Source organism: Betta splendens, chromosome 9 (assembly GCF_900634795.4).
Source record: "Betta splendens chromosome 9, fBetSpl5.4, whole genome shotgun sequence".
Taxonomy (NCBI): domain Eukaryota; kingdom Metazoa; phylum Chordata; class Actinopteri; order Anabantiformes; family Osphronemidae; genus Betta; species Betta splendens.
Window position 1 is genome coordinate 679,186 of NC_040889.2, and position 14,058 is coordinate 693,243.

Below are 14,058 nucleotides of genomic sequence, written 5' to 3' on the forward strand. Positions count from 1 at the left end.
GACTTTGCAGGCTGTAGGTGTTGTCAGCGTCACTCTGTGTGGGCCTCCCATCGGGGTGGGGTCCAGTTTTTGCGCTTTATGACTTTGATGAACACCCAGTCACCAACCTGCAGTGGTCCCTCCTGTGGACAAGGCACATCTTGAAAAGCATTTTCAGAAAAACATTTCTTGTGATGTTGTGGTGGAAATTTTCCATAAAGAAGTAGATGAGAGAGAGTTGTCCTTTTGTGCGATTTATTGAAATAATAAAGAAAATAAAAATAATGGGGAAAGCAAATCAAAAAGAAAAGAAAACCAGCTGGGGAGATCAGTGCACACACCACGGAGGTATAATGCAAAGAGCCCACGATCCTCAAGTTGCTTCTGCCTTTTAACCTTTTTCCCTGGACCTGGTGGAATCTCCTTATCACACTGTGGGTGAAGATGTTCATATTACACAGGGAATAAACAAGGCTACAGCCTTGGGTCTGGTGAGGCATCAGACAGAAAGGAGCCAGAGCCCAGGGTTAAAAGGCAGACTCAGGCCATGAACAATCGGTCACCTTGAGAGGGAGATAGATTGTCTGTCTGAGAATGTTCAGTTCTGGGTCTAATCAACAAGTACAGAATGCATGGTCACTATACAGAGTAAGAAATGAACACAAGAAGCATTAAAGTACAATTTTTCCATTACATTTCCCCCCTTTTGATTACACAATAATCAAACATTAAAAGAAAAAAATTTGTCAATCGTGGCATTCATTCTGTAGTAATAAAGCATTCTTTAAAAATGATTCGTTAAATGTATTGCTTATAAAAATGTAAATGGCGTAGGGATAAAAGATTATGAGCTGTTTTTGTGGGTAGTTATACTAGAATAACCCTTGTGTATGAGCTTTGGAAAGACAGGGACATAAGCCTATAATCAATCAGATCACGTTCAGTCAAGCAAAAATGGGAAGAGGGTTATATGTTGATTTAAACTATTGTGGCGTCAGTCTCTGTGTCACTACCATCATCATCGGAGTCATCTTTGTGGTCCTCGTTATCAACGTCAACATCATCCTCTACAGAGTCAGCATCAGAACCAATGAGTGAATCGGTATCTGGATTCCTGAATGTAGTGCATTGTGTCAGTGGAAGATAAAAATTTGTGTGTAAGTCAAGTGGAAAACAACTCTAGATATGCTTGTCGTAAAATGTTTTGTTCAAAAATAGTGGATAAAATCACAGAGAGGCATACATGTAAATCAACCACACAATTTAGAGCAAATATTAAAGTAACATATCAAAAACAACAGGGTCAGAATCAATGTCTTCTTCTTCCTGTTGAACAGTAGCGTTAGATTGTTTACAACCTGTTTGTTGACACCTTGACAGTTTGTTGGGGTTCTTCAGGTTGTGATCAGCTGATCACAGGGACACCTGGGATTCGTTATCACCTCCAGGTTTCCTCCCAATGTCGTCTGAGTCACTGTCACTCCCGTGACGTGAAGAGTCTACACGTCGTCCAGCGTCGGCAACTCAAGGCTGCTCGTGTGTGTGGTTTCTCAGGAACGTGTGTGTAGATGTTTGGTCTGATAGTGTGATTCACCGGCGCAGCTTCAGGCGGCGCTTGGCTCGCACCTTCAGCTGTATGGTCAACGCAGCCTCGCCTCAGTGCGTGTGTGAGCACAGCGAGGGTCGTCCTTCTCAATTCTTTTCGTCAGTGGTGGTTTTCTCGTGTGGTGTAGATGGAGATGGAGGGTCGTCTGTCGGATCCGGGACCTTCCTGCAGTGGCTGGAGTGGATCCAAGTTGCTCTTTCTGCGATCTTCACAGCCGTGTTGGTCGTCAGAAGGACTTGGAAGGGACCTTGCCACCGCTTTGAGTTCCAGTGCTTCCTGCGAAGCTCCTTAATGATCACCCAGTCTCCTGGTTGAATGATGTGCAGTGGTTCTGTCGCCTGTTTGGGCAGAGCCGCTTTCACCTGTTTGGAGATTTGGGACAGAACAGAGGATAAGTTCTTACAGTACTGTAGCATTGCGTCGTCGCACATTTCAGTAGGTGGTAAAATCCTAGTCTCGGTCTCAGGGTGGAGTCCCATCATAGGAGGTCTACCAAATAGAATCTCATACGGGCTGAGGTTTGTTCTCATCCTTCTCCTCATTCTCATGTATGAGAGCACAATGGGAAGAGCCTGAGTCCACTTGAGACCAGTCTCTGAGCAGCATTTAGCCAGTTTGTTTTTCAAAGTGCCATTTCTCTCTCTACTGCCCCTCCGCTTTGAGGGTGGTAAGAGCAGTGTTTTCTGATGTTGATGTTCAGAAACTTTCCCACTTCCTCGAGGGCTTGGTTTGCAAAGTGTGAGCCATTGTCACTGCTGATTTTAGATGGAATCCCCCATCTGGGAATTATTTCTGTCAGCAAGGCTTTGGTAACTGCATGGCTGTTAGCATGTTTAGCTGGGAAGGCCTCCACCCATTTTGACCACATATCAACAATCACTAAACAATACTTTTTACCTTCTGCTGGCGTTAGTTCGATGAAGTCCAGCATTAAATGGTCAAACGCCTGTTCCGGTGGTGGGTGAGCTGCCAGTGGTTTGGCAGTCGTCTTACCTGGGTTGTGTTGGGCGCATGTCATACATGCTTCACAGTATTTTTGCGCATAGATTGAAAATCCCTTAGTGTACCAATGTTTTGTAAGAGCATCTAACATTCCCCCCTTTGATACATGGTCTAATCCATGTGTCAACTTCGCGAAATGAGGGAAAAAGTGTTTAGGTAGGCAAGGTTTGCCGTCGGGCCCATACCAAACGCCATGGCTACTGGTGGCACCATTCGTCAGCCAGAGCTTGCGTTCCTGTGGGGTAGAGAACGTCTGAAGATCAGGGAGAGCAGAGGGAGGAGAGGGAGGTTGGGTAGAGGTGGAGGATAAGAGGCAGGGAGCAAAGGGAAGGGGAAGTCGGGCAGCTGCCTTCGCAGCAGCATCAGCGCGCGCGTTTCCAGAAGAGATGGGATCAGTGCCCCCAGTGTGTGCAGGGCACTTACATACAGCAATAGCAGCTGGTACCAGAATTGCGTCGAGCAGATCAGCAACCTTATCATGATGCAAGATAGGTTTGCCATCAGATTTCAAAAACTTTCTGTGTTTCCACAGAGCACCAAAGTCATGTGTGACGCCAAAAGCGTATCTGGAGTCTGTGTAGAAAGTAGCAGACTTCCCTTCAGCCAATTTACAGGCTTCGGTCAGTGCAATCAACTCCGCAGCCTGAGCAGAGTAATGTCCTGGCAAAGCGCCAGACTGTAAAACAGTATGAGAGGTGCAGACTGCATATCCAACCTGACAGTGGCCCGAAGCAGGGTCTCTAGAGGCGGAGCCATCAACAAAGAGAACGAGGTCACAGTTAGGAATTGGCACCTCCGACAGATCTGGGCGCGGAGTGCAGACCTGGTTCAAGACCGAAACACAGTTGTGAGGCTCGCCATCGTCAGGGCCTGGAAACAAAGTGGCTGGGTTAAGCACATTGCACCTTTTGACACTAATGTTTGGCATTTCCAGTAAGATGGTGTTGTATCTAAGCCATCGGGCTGTAGAAAGATGTGATGTTTTTTGTTCCAAAAGGATCAAAGACACGGCATGAGGAACCAGCAGGGTGACATCAGAATAGCCAACAATGTCACGTGATGCCAGCACGGCTTTCTCTGCCGCAGCCACTGCTCGGAGGCATCGTGGGAGCCCCGCAGCGACTGGGTCAAGCTTAGCAGAGAAATAGGCTACAGGGCGTGGATGCCCTCCGTGATCCTGTAGAAGGACAGAGGTCATACAACCTGATTTCTCATCCACTGTTTGACTGAAAGGTCGCGTAGGGTCAGGCAGACCCAAAGTAGGAGCCGACTGAAGAGCAAGTTTGAGGTCGGTGAACGCCTGTTCAGCCTCAGATGTCCACATGAGGCGGGTCGTGGATGCAGAAGACGTCTGCATCAGAGCTCTAAGCGGAGCCTCCAAGACGGCGCAGTTAGAAATGAAATTCCTGCAATAAGAGCACATGCCTAAAAAGGACATAAGCTGTTTGTAGGTGCACGGTTTAGGCAGGTTCTGAATAGCTTCAGCTCTTTTAGGTGAAATGGATTTTCCTTCCGCGGTAATGATGTGACCTAGGAAGGTAACTTCCGTCTGAACAAACTGTAATTTAGACAGACTTGCTTTGTGTCCTGCAGCATGCAGGTGTTTCAGCAGCTTGATCGTATCTGCTTTGCAAGTTTCCTGATCCTCAGTGCAGATCATCAAGTCGTCAACGTACTGCAGCAGGGCGGTGCCTGGGGACAAGACAAGATCATCCAGGCTGTCTTTCAGTGCCATATTGTAGATTGTAGGGCTTTCTGAATACCCCTGGCACAGTTCTTAAAGGTGTATGACTTTCCGTTAAATTCAAAAGCGAACCAGAATTGACTGTCTTTGTGAATGGGCACGCTGAAAAAAGCATTGGCCAAATCAATTACTGAAAAAAATTTAGCCTTGGGCGGAACCTGAGAAAGAATGGTGTAGGGGTTCGGTACCGTAGGCGCGCGTGGTTGGACCGCCGCATTTACTGCTTGCAGATCCTGGACAAACCTCCATTCTGTTGGCTGTCCTTTGTCTCTGATTTTCTTAACTGGGAAGAGTGGAGTCCTCACTGGAGAGTTGTCACATGGGACGATGACTCCTGCTTTCAACAGAGTTAAACACCGGTGTTATTCCTTCAATTGCTTCTCTCTTTAAAGGGTATTGCTGTTTGCATGGTCTGTAGTCAGATTTTGGCGTGATGACCACTGGGTCACACCCTTTGATCAAACCTATATCATATTTGTGTGTGGCCCACAGGGAAGCTGGAACTTCCTGTAAGGCTGGATACTGCGTCAGAGCGTCCTCTGACAAAAACACGTGGTGTGGAGTGTGTGTGGAATGTTGAGGTACCAAGTGCACTGTACGCTGCGCATGAAAGATAGACTGAAAAAGTCTTTTGTAAGCATGCAAGGTAGGTGAATACATCACATTCGGGTCGGAAGTCGTTTGCCAGTCCCGTTGACATCTGTCCACGAAAGGACCCAAGTCCTGCCATCTGTCTCCGTCATGTTTTGACAGAAGGACATGTGGATCTGTAGAATAAGCATCAACAAATCTCTCTTGTTCATTAGTGAGAGAAATCGCAAGCGCAGACCTATGTTCATCCCAGAATAGAGAGGTTGAGGTCAGTTTGTCCGCATGTGTGCGTAACCATGATTTTTCAAACTCCTCATCAGGACCAGTGGACACATGTGCTGTACAAGACAGGTCAGATGCGTCTCTAAAGGTCGTATTCTGTGAGGAAACAAGCTGTTGAGCAGCCTGTATGAGGGCCTCAGTTACAGCCTCTCCCTTCAGCAGCCACTGATAAGAGTAGAGCAGCGGCTCTGAGCTGAAATTAACACAAACAAAAGAAAAATTATTTACATTGTCCGTGGTTGTGACCTGCACTCCCTCCGGATTGGAAATCAGTGAAATACCTAAACTACACATGAGATCTCTTCCTAATAGATTTACTGGGCATAAGTTTGAAAGCAAAAAATGAGTGTCTTGCCGTCTGATGTCGTGCAAGACAGAGGCACAGTAAGTCTTTCTTTTATTGTCTGGTACGTACAGTAATTATTATTACTTCTCTCTAATAGTCGTCTTCCCTTTAATAGTCATTTATAGTCTGTTTCAGTCAGTTTCAGTTTTCCTATAGTCTGTTTTGTTTTTCTATAGTCTGTTTTGTTTTTCTATAGTCTGGCCAGACAAACCTATATTGTGCACAAATATTTTTGGAAACATGAAGGATTTTATTACTGAATTTGTTGCAAATTAAAATAGTTTAAACCCATCAGACTGTAAAGTCATGCAGCAGTTGTCATTTAGCTGTTTGTCATCATTTTAAAATCACTCTGTGGGATTTTTTGAGCAAAAAGCTATTCTTCATTGCAAGCAGATAAGCATGAACATGAATTTGAGCGTGTATCAGCTGTAAGCGTGTTTCTTCATTGCGTGTATGAATGTGTGTGTGTGTGTTTGCGGTACCGTCTTGTACGTCACGTGAAAAGGAACCGTCACCTTCCTCCTTCCCCAACCATCAGTCTGATGTGAGCGCCAGTGGGTGAAGCCTTTCGATGGGACAGTTGTCCCTCGATGACAGACCTTTCCTGGATCCTCGCATGCAGCTTTTTTGGGCCGATCACGTCTGAAGCCTCTCCTGTTGTTTCAACCAGTGTCTGTGTCAGAGCACGTCTTCTCTGCTGTTGCTCTGTCCTTGTTTTCCTTTGCTGATTGTCATAAGCAGGTGTCTGTCAGACACACACGCTTGTAGTGGCTGGTTCATCTGATGAGCCCAGAACGTGATGGCTGCAGACGTTGTGGGAGTCAGTGAGGCGTCCATGCTGTGGTCTGTGTCCTCCAGCTGCTGTGGTGTCAGAGCTTCCACCCTGTTCTGGTTGTTGGTTGGCGCTTCTTCTCCTTTGGTTCTTCTGCTGATGGTGGGAAAGGAGTCCAGATCCGGATTTACCCTCATCGCGCTCGGTTCTGCATTAGAATAGAGAGCAGAAAGAATGGGAGCATTTGCTCTTGACATGATATGTGTGTGTGGTGGGTGCAAACAATTCTTCCCCAGAGTTGTTATCTCCTTTGTTTCTGTTACTCTCATCACTCTTTTGTTTCTTTTAGGGCTTTAGTTTTGATAGTTTTGCTTTTTCAAATCTCATCTTTTGTATCTAACTTTTCTTTTAAGGTGCGTATGTCCTTCAAACTGAGTGATCCACCTTTTGAACCCATAACCAGTTTCCCACTCATGGAAACATGAAACGCACTAATAACCATATTTACTTTTTACTTTTAATTACTTTTACTTTTGTAATGCTGCAGTCTGGTGGTGGAGACTTAGATCGCCCCGAACCCATCTTTCAGAGTCCCGGCGGTTTCCTGCCTTAGATTTTTATGTGTTCCGGCCGGAACCTTTTCCAAAATTTCTCTTCCACGGACGTCTCCGTAGAAAGGGAACCGCTCAGATCAGCGACAGGGTTCTCGGAAGTGGTCCCTCACCGTCAGGCCCCTCTAAGACCCGGGTCCCTCGTATCTCAAAACCACTTCCCCCTGCAAACGCGCTCCGTCTTACAGAAGCCGTCTTTTATTTCCTGTCCACACTCTTTGGACTGCGCTCAGATCTGCACACTGGTCTGTATCCTCAGTACAGACAAAACAAGCTCGGTCCCACGAGCCAACCCTTAGCAACCACCGTCTCGACCACCAGGGCAGACTTTGACCTAATTAATTTTACCCGAATATTGAATTTAAAATTAAAAAAATATATATATATTTTTGGATGTTTTCAGCCAAATAGTCGTTTTAGAAATATTATTATCTCTAGTCCTAGTTATATTTTTTCTTTTGTCGTTGTTTGTTTTAGTCTATTAGGGGATGTTTTAGAATCAATTGTTACTGTATTTGCCTTACTTTCCCTAAACCAAATGATCAGAGCCAAGTAAACCCCGAATAACTGAAACCAATTTCAAACCCGTTTCTTTTTTTTTTTTTTTCTTCAACAAGTCGCAACAAAACGGAATCTCTCTCACCGGGCCGAGTAGAGGTTGGATTTTGTGTTCGTTGGATTTTGAGTTCGTTGGATCTCGTCAGAGGCGATCCAGACGGGTGAGCAGTCCTCCCACTCAGAACAGCTGTAGAGCTTTGGAGGCTGAGCGACCCTAGTCCTCAGGACTATCGTCCCTGATCACACCGTCCAGACGACCTGCAGCGGGATCCTGTTCGTAGACGCCAATTTCTGTGGTGGAAATTTTCCATAAAGAAGTAGATGAGAGAGAGTTGTCCTTTTGTGCGATTTATTGAAATAATAAAGAAAATAAAAATAATGGGGAAAGCAAATCAAAAAGAAAAGAAAACCAGCTGGGGAGATCAGTGCACACACCACGGAGGTATAATGCAAAGAGCCCACAATCCTCAAGTTGCTTCTGCCTTTTAACCTTTTTCCCTGGACCTGGTGGAATCTCCTTATCACACTGTGGGTGAAGATGTTCATATTACACAGGGAATAAACAAGGCTACAGCCTTGGGTCTGGTGAGGCATCAGACAGAAAGGAGCCAGAGCCCAGGGTTAAAAGGCAGACTCAGGCCATGAACAATCGGTCACCTTGAGAGGGAGATAGATTGTCTGTCTGAGAATGTTCAGTTCTGGGTCTAATCAACAAGTACAGAATGCATGGTCACTATACAGAGTAAGAAATGAACACAAGAAGCATTAAAGTACAATTTTTCCATTACAGATGTTTTAACACCTTTGACATATGGAAGGCATTGGAAGGGTTGTTAAATTGGTTTGTCAAATATTTCCTTGAGGGTTATATTTAGCGCATGTGATACATCGGGAACAAAATTTTTTAGAATAATTTGTAAATCCATAAGCAGTATAGTATTTGTTTATTATCCCTACCATTCCCCCCGTTGAGACATGGCAAGGCCCATGGCTCAATATTGCTCCCCATTTATAGAAGGATGTTGGTAGGACAGGTTCCCCTCGTCAAACATAGTAATAGCTTTTCAGCAGTTTGTCCTTTGAGTCCATTTTTCTTTTCACTTTTGAGAGTGCAGTGCATCAGATGGCTATTTTTGCTGGTAGTTGTACTGCTTTTAACAAATTTTTCATTAAATCACCTGCATTGTAGACTTTCCCGTTGATGTCATCATGCCTCTATTTTCCCATTGACTGGTAAATATATAAATAGTGCATTGTGCTATCTGCTATCAGTATAGATGGTAACTATCTGACCTGAGTCGGCATGTCTCAGTCAGTGCAATTATTTCTGCTGCTTGTGCTCTGTAGTGTGGGGGTAGTGGTTCTGCTTTCAAGGGCTCACTATCAGTCAGAACCGTTCAGCCACTCTGCGTTTTTCTAGTTTCAGACTTTGTGCTTGGTCCATCCACAAAGACAAATACAGAACCAGGTATTGGGTTGTCCTGTAAATCTGGTCTAGGTTCTCTACTTTTGAAAACTCTATTTGGATCAATTTTTGTCCACTTTGTTCTAAATATTTAAGTTCTTTCTTCAACAGTTGCAGTTTGTTTTTACTGACCTTGTGACTGTTCTCTTGCCGAAATGAAAGAAGTGCTACAGTATCTTTACTGCATTCTTTTTCAGTCTGTGACGCCACCAGAACATCATCTGCGTACAGTAATATCTGACTACTGTGTGGGGGTGTAATTTTAGCAAAATTTGCTGGCATACACTAGTCGGAAACTAGTCGGGCTTTTGCAATAACCTTATTGTAGCCTGGTGTACGTGCATCGCTGACCTTTGTAAGTAAGCGCAAACCAAAATTGTGAACCTGGGGGAACTGGGATGCTACAAAAGGCATTACTAATATTTATAACTGAGAACATCTGATTATCTGGGTGTAAATTATTCAACAGAATGTAGGGATCAGGTACCATGACTGCTCTTGGTTGTACAGCCTTATTTGTAGCTTGAAGGTCTTGTACCATCCTCCAGCCAGTGGAAGTAGGAGCTTTCTTTACTGGGAATATGGGAGTATCGCAAGGAGAGTCATCACACTTAGTCATCAATCTTAGTTCTTAACAGGGAGTCTATGACGAGTGCTATTCCTTGTTCTGCATCAGGTCTGAGTGTATTAGTCTAATATTGTCTCTGAAATGACTTATAAAGTTTTGTTTTTTCTACATTTGAAAAACATTGTCAAATCATTTCTGAATCTAAGCGTTACAAGCGTTCTTCATTGCAGTTAGCTGTGAGCATTTCTGAGTCTAAGCATAGCAAGCATTCTTCATTGCTGTTAGCTGTGACATCATCAGTGAGTGCGTCTGCGTGTGCGTGCGTGTGTGTGTGTATGTATCTTCATTGTGGAGTGTGTCAGTGCATTCACCTCCCTCCTCAGTGTTATCTACACTGGTACTGGAACCCAACCGGCCTCTCGCCCATCACTTTGCCCCATCAGAATCATTCTGTGGACAGTCAGCTGGTCTGTGGCCTCAGCCGTGCAGTATGGGCTGTGTCGCTCTGCCAAACTTAAAGCACGCTGTTGCTGATTGTTGATTTCCTCTAAGGTGGGCTGTGGGCACAGTCTGGGTTGTCCAGTTCAGAGCTATTCTCTTCCACACGGTCATTGAGCTGTATTCACACTTTTATTTTGGATTCCAATCATAAACTCTGTTAACAACCTCATGTGCAGGTTTTCCTTTTTGACAAATATGGTTAGGGTAATTTGTGGGTAATCATGCAGTCTTTCACATAAGTACACTTTTACTTGAGGTTCTTCCTCATCAACGTCACTCTCACTTTTCTCACCCTAAATGGTCGTCCACCACATCCTCTAAACCTTTTTCTGTTACGTCCTCTCTGTCCACTGTTATCTTGCCATTTGCATTCTTCACTGTCTACAACAAACATTGTTGCTTTTGCTTCATTTCATTGATTTGTATTCAATATCTGAACATAGACTGTTAGTTTCATACATCACATAAAGTATTTTAACAATAAGGAATTATAACAGAATGTTGATATTCGTGCACCATTTCCACATCCATCTAATTAATCAATGAGCTTGTTCTTTCCTATATTTTAATTGACGCATGCCTTTATATTTATATTTAAGCACATGTATTATTATGTATTTTTTTATATTAATATAAAACAATTATTAAATTATCTCTACTATATAGTTTCTATTATATTCATCAATTCATTAATATTTTTTATGTCTTCACTTAATTTATTCCATAGTTTTACACCACTTTAGTGTTTATTTCGAATTCAAAACCTTGTTGTGCATATTGCATTGGTTTTTAACTGGTCCCTTTATTATATTCCCCATCTCGTTCTTTTAACTGTTTCAGTTATCACAGTTTTTTTTATCCATCAAATTTTTTACACAATTCTACTTTTTAAAATTTCCATCAAATCCAAATTTCTTTTTCCACTGTGGTAAGTTATAATATACAGTATATATTATTATAGTCGACTGAGAATGTCTTTTAGACATGTATTTGGAATCACCTTCAAGGTTTTCACCCTTAGTGTTCTTTAATTTGCTTCACTACGAGGATTGAGATCAACGATCAGTCACAGCGTTCACAGAGATCATCGACTGTGCCAAGCTTCTACAGGAACTAGTTTAATGCGGACACAGCTGTCTCAGTAAACCAACCTCTCAATTTTGATCTCAATCAGACACACAACACAAAAAGTCTGAGACTTCCTCTAAGAAGTTAAAATTCACTTAGAGACCGACAAACAATAACACTTATTTATATAGTCTGATTTACTCCGGTGGTGCGGTGGGTAGCACTGTCGCCTCACAGCAAGAAGGTTCTGGGTTCGATTCCCGGAGGCGGCCCTAGTGCCTTTCTGTGTGGAGTTTGCACGTTCTCCCCTTGTTTGCGTGGGTTTTCTCCGGGTTCTCCGGCTTCCCCCCACCGTCCAAAGACGTGCATTAGGTTGATTGGCTTCTCTCCATTGCCCGTAGGTGTGAGTGTGTGAGTGAATGGTTGTCTGTCTATGTGTTGCCCTGTGATGGACTGGCGACCTGTCCAGGGTGTACCCTGCTTCTCGCCCGTAGCCAGCTGGGATAGGCTCCAGCACCCCCGTGACCCCGCACTAGGGAGTAAGCGGTTAAGAAAATGGATGGATGGATGGATGATTTACTCCAGCTGATCACAGAGTTACGTTCACACCGTCAGGTTTCCACTCTGCCGCTGCTTCAATCAGACAAACTATCATTAATCTATTTTACGAGGACCCGGTCCTCTTTTACCTCGTGACCTCGTCACGGAACTTTCTGAAGACCCACTCTTCTTTTACCTCATGAGCCACCCACTCAGTTTGCCTGCACCTTTTGTGACTTTGCCTGAGATCACCGGTGTACGACCTGGATTGCCCTGACTACGTTTGTTCCAATTAACCGCTTATCAACTGATCATCGTGTCTGCGATGTTGCATGTGGGTCCAACACTTGAGCATTCCTGACACTGACGGTTATTGATGTATGCTCCTAAAAAAGTGTATGTTAGGCCAATGAAAAATAAGGGCGCAAAATAGGTGACAGACGCTTTGGAGTCCTTTCTTAGTGAGATTCTCATATCTATTCAGACGGATCAGAGAGAATAATTTTACAACAAGGTATTTAAGGTTCTGATAAAAAACATGAAATCACACATTTCAGCACATCCAGTGAGGTTAAAGCATCGGTCGTGGAGCGCTACAATAAAAAACATAAATTGTACTGTTATGTTGTGTATTTCATGTTCCGACCTTGCTAGAGGTTTCACATGGATGCAACTGTGAAGCGTAAATCAAAAGCATATGAATTTATTACATAGAATGAAATAGTACACTCCTCCTTGAACTGCCGTCTTATCATGGTGGAGGAGTTTGTGTGCCCGAATGATCCCGGGAGCTATGTTGTCGGGGGCTAAATGCCCCTCGTAGGGTCTCCCAAGGCAAACAGGTCCTGGGCGACGGGCAAGACTCAGAGCGGTTCACAAACCCCCTATGAAAGGCAGACGACCAAGGCCAGAGACGTCGCCTGGTATGGCGCAGCCGGGGCCCCACCCTGTAGCCAGGCCCAGGGTTGGGCTCGTATGCGAGCGCTTGGTGGCCGGGCACAGCCCGAAAGAGCGACATGGGACCGTCCTCAAGTGGACCCACCATCCGCAGGAGGAACCGTAGGGGGCAGATGCAAAGTGGATTGGGCAGCAGTCAAAGGCAGGAGCCTAGGCGACCCAATCCCTGGATAACCAATCTGGCTATTGGGACATGGAATGTCACGGCACTGGGGGGGAAGGAGCCTGAGCTTGTGCAGGAGGTCGAGCGGTAACGTCTAGAAATAGTCGGGCTCACCTCCACACACAGCCTGGGCTCTGGAACCCAACTCCCTGAGAGGGGCTGGACCCTCTTCTACTCTGGAGTTGCCTGCAGTGAGAGGCAGCGGGCTGGTGTGGGCTTGCTCATAGCTCCCCAGCTTAGTCGTGATGTGTTGTAGTTTTCCCCGATGGACGAGAGGGTTGCTTCCCTGCGCTTTCGGGTGGGGGATAGGTCACTCACTGTCATTTGTGCTTACGGGCCAAATGGTAGTGTGGAGTACCCGGCCTTCTTGGGGTCCCTGGAGGGAGTGTTGGAAAGCGCTCCAACTGGGGACCCTATCGTTCTTCTGGGAGATTTCAATGCCCACATGGGTAAGGACAGTGATACCTGGAGAGGAGTGATTAGGAGGAACGGCCTCCCTGATATGAACCCGAATGGTGTTATGTTTTTGGACTTCTGTGCTAGACACAGTTTGGCCATAACAAACACCATGTTCGGACATAACGGTGTTCATCGGTGCACATGGCACCAGGACACCCTAGGCCGGAGGTCGATGATAGACTTTGTAGTCGTTTCACCTGAGCTTCGGCCATATGTTTTCGACACTCGGGTAAAGAGAGGGATTCTCCAACGTATTGTGAGGGTCTGTTGGGAACGCCTGACTGAACCCTCTGTCAGACGGACCTTCAACTCACACCACCGGGAGAGCTTCGACCAGATTCCGAGGGAGGTCGGAGACATACAGTCCAAGTGGACCATGTTCCCCGTCTCCATTGTCAACGCGGCCGTCCAGAGCTGTGGGCGCAGGGTCTCCGGTGCCTTTTGGGATGGTAATCCCTGAACCCGGTGGTGGACACCGGGGGTAAGGGGAAGTTGAAGAAGGAGTCCTACCAGGTCTGGTTGACCTGTGGGACTCCTGAGGCAGCTGATGGGTACCGGCAGGCAAAGCGTGCTGCAGCCTGTGCCGCGCGGAGGCAAAAACCCGGGCCTGGGAGGAGTTCAGGGAGGTCATGGAGGAGGACTATCTCTCTGCCTCAAAGAGATTCTGGCAAACTGTTCGGCGCCTCAGGAGGGGGAAGCAGTCCTTTACCAACTTTTTTTTCAGTGGAGGTGAGGAGCTGTTGACCTCAACTGGGGATGTTATTGGACGGTGGAAGGAGTACTTTTAGGATCTCCTCAACCCCTTCGACATGCCTTCTGTTGAGGAAGCGGAGGCAGGTGACT

General features: G+C 45.5%; 2 protein-coding genes across 4 annotated transcripts in view; both read right to left on the bottom strand.

The window, feature by feature from the left end:
* Window positions 1-1,190: 1,190 nt before the first annotated feature.
* Window positions 1,191-4,983, bottom strand: LOC129604568 (protein NYNRIN-like). Its single transcript, XM_055511483.1, has 2 exons — window positions 4,520-4,983; window positions 1,191-4,279 (listed from the first exon to the last, which is right to left on the bottom strand). Exons 1-2 carry the CDS (start codon window positions 4,578-4,580, stop codon window positions 2,208-2,210), a joined length of 2,133 nt encoding a protein of 710 aa, XP_055367458.1. The 5' UTR covers window positions 4,581-4,983; the 3' UTR covers window positions 1,191-2,207.
* A 980-nt stretch (window positions 4,984-5,963) lies between these two features.
* The window catches only part of LOC129604571 (RNA-binding protein 25-like), a 35,887-nt gene continuing 27,792 nt past the window's right edge, over window positions 5,964-14,058 (bottom strand). For all 3 annotated transcript variants that reach the window (XR_008695578.1, XR_008695577.1, XM_055511491.1), the window contains one exon: window positions 5,964-6,533. Coding sequence is in view for 1 of the 3 variants with exons in the window: in XM_055511491.1 (XP_055367466.1) it covers window positions 6,232-6,533 (302 nt within the window). In the remaining 2 variants the exon portion in view is untranslated. The remainder of the gene's footprint in view (window positions 6,534-14,058) is intronic.

Bases quoted from the DNA above. Each gene is read 5' to 3' on its own strand.
- LOC129604568 (XM_055511483.1), bottom strand. From the start codon at position 4,580: ATGGAGGTTTGTCCAGGATCTGCAAGCAGTAAATGCGGCGGTCCAACC. The intron at 4,280-4,519 runs GTACCGAACCCC...TCTTGTCCCCAG, and splicing joins TCCAACCACGCGCGCCTACG to GCACCGCCCTGCTGCAGTAC.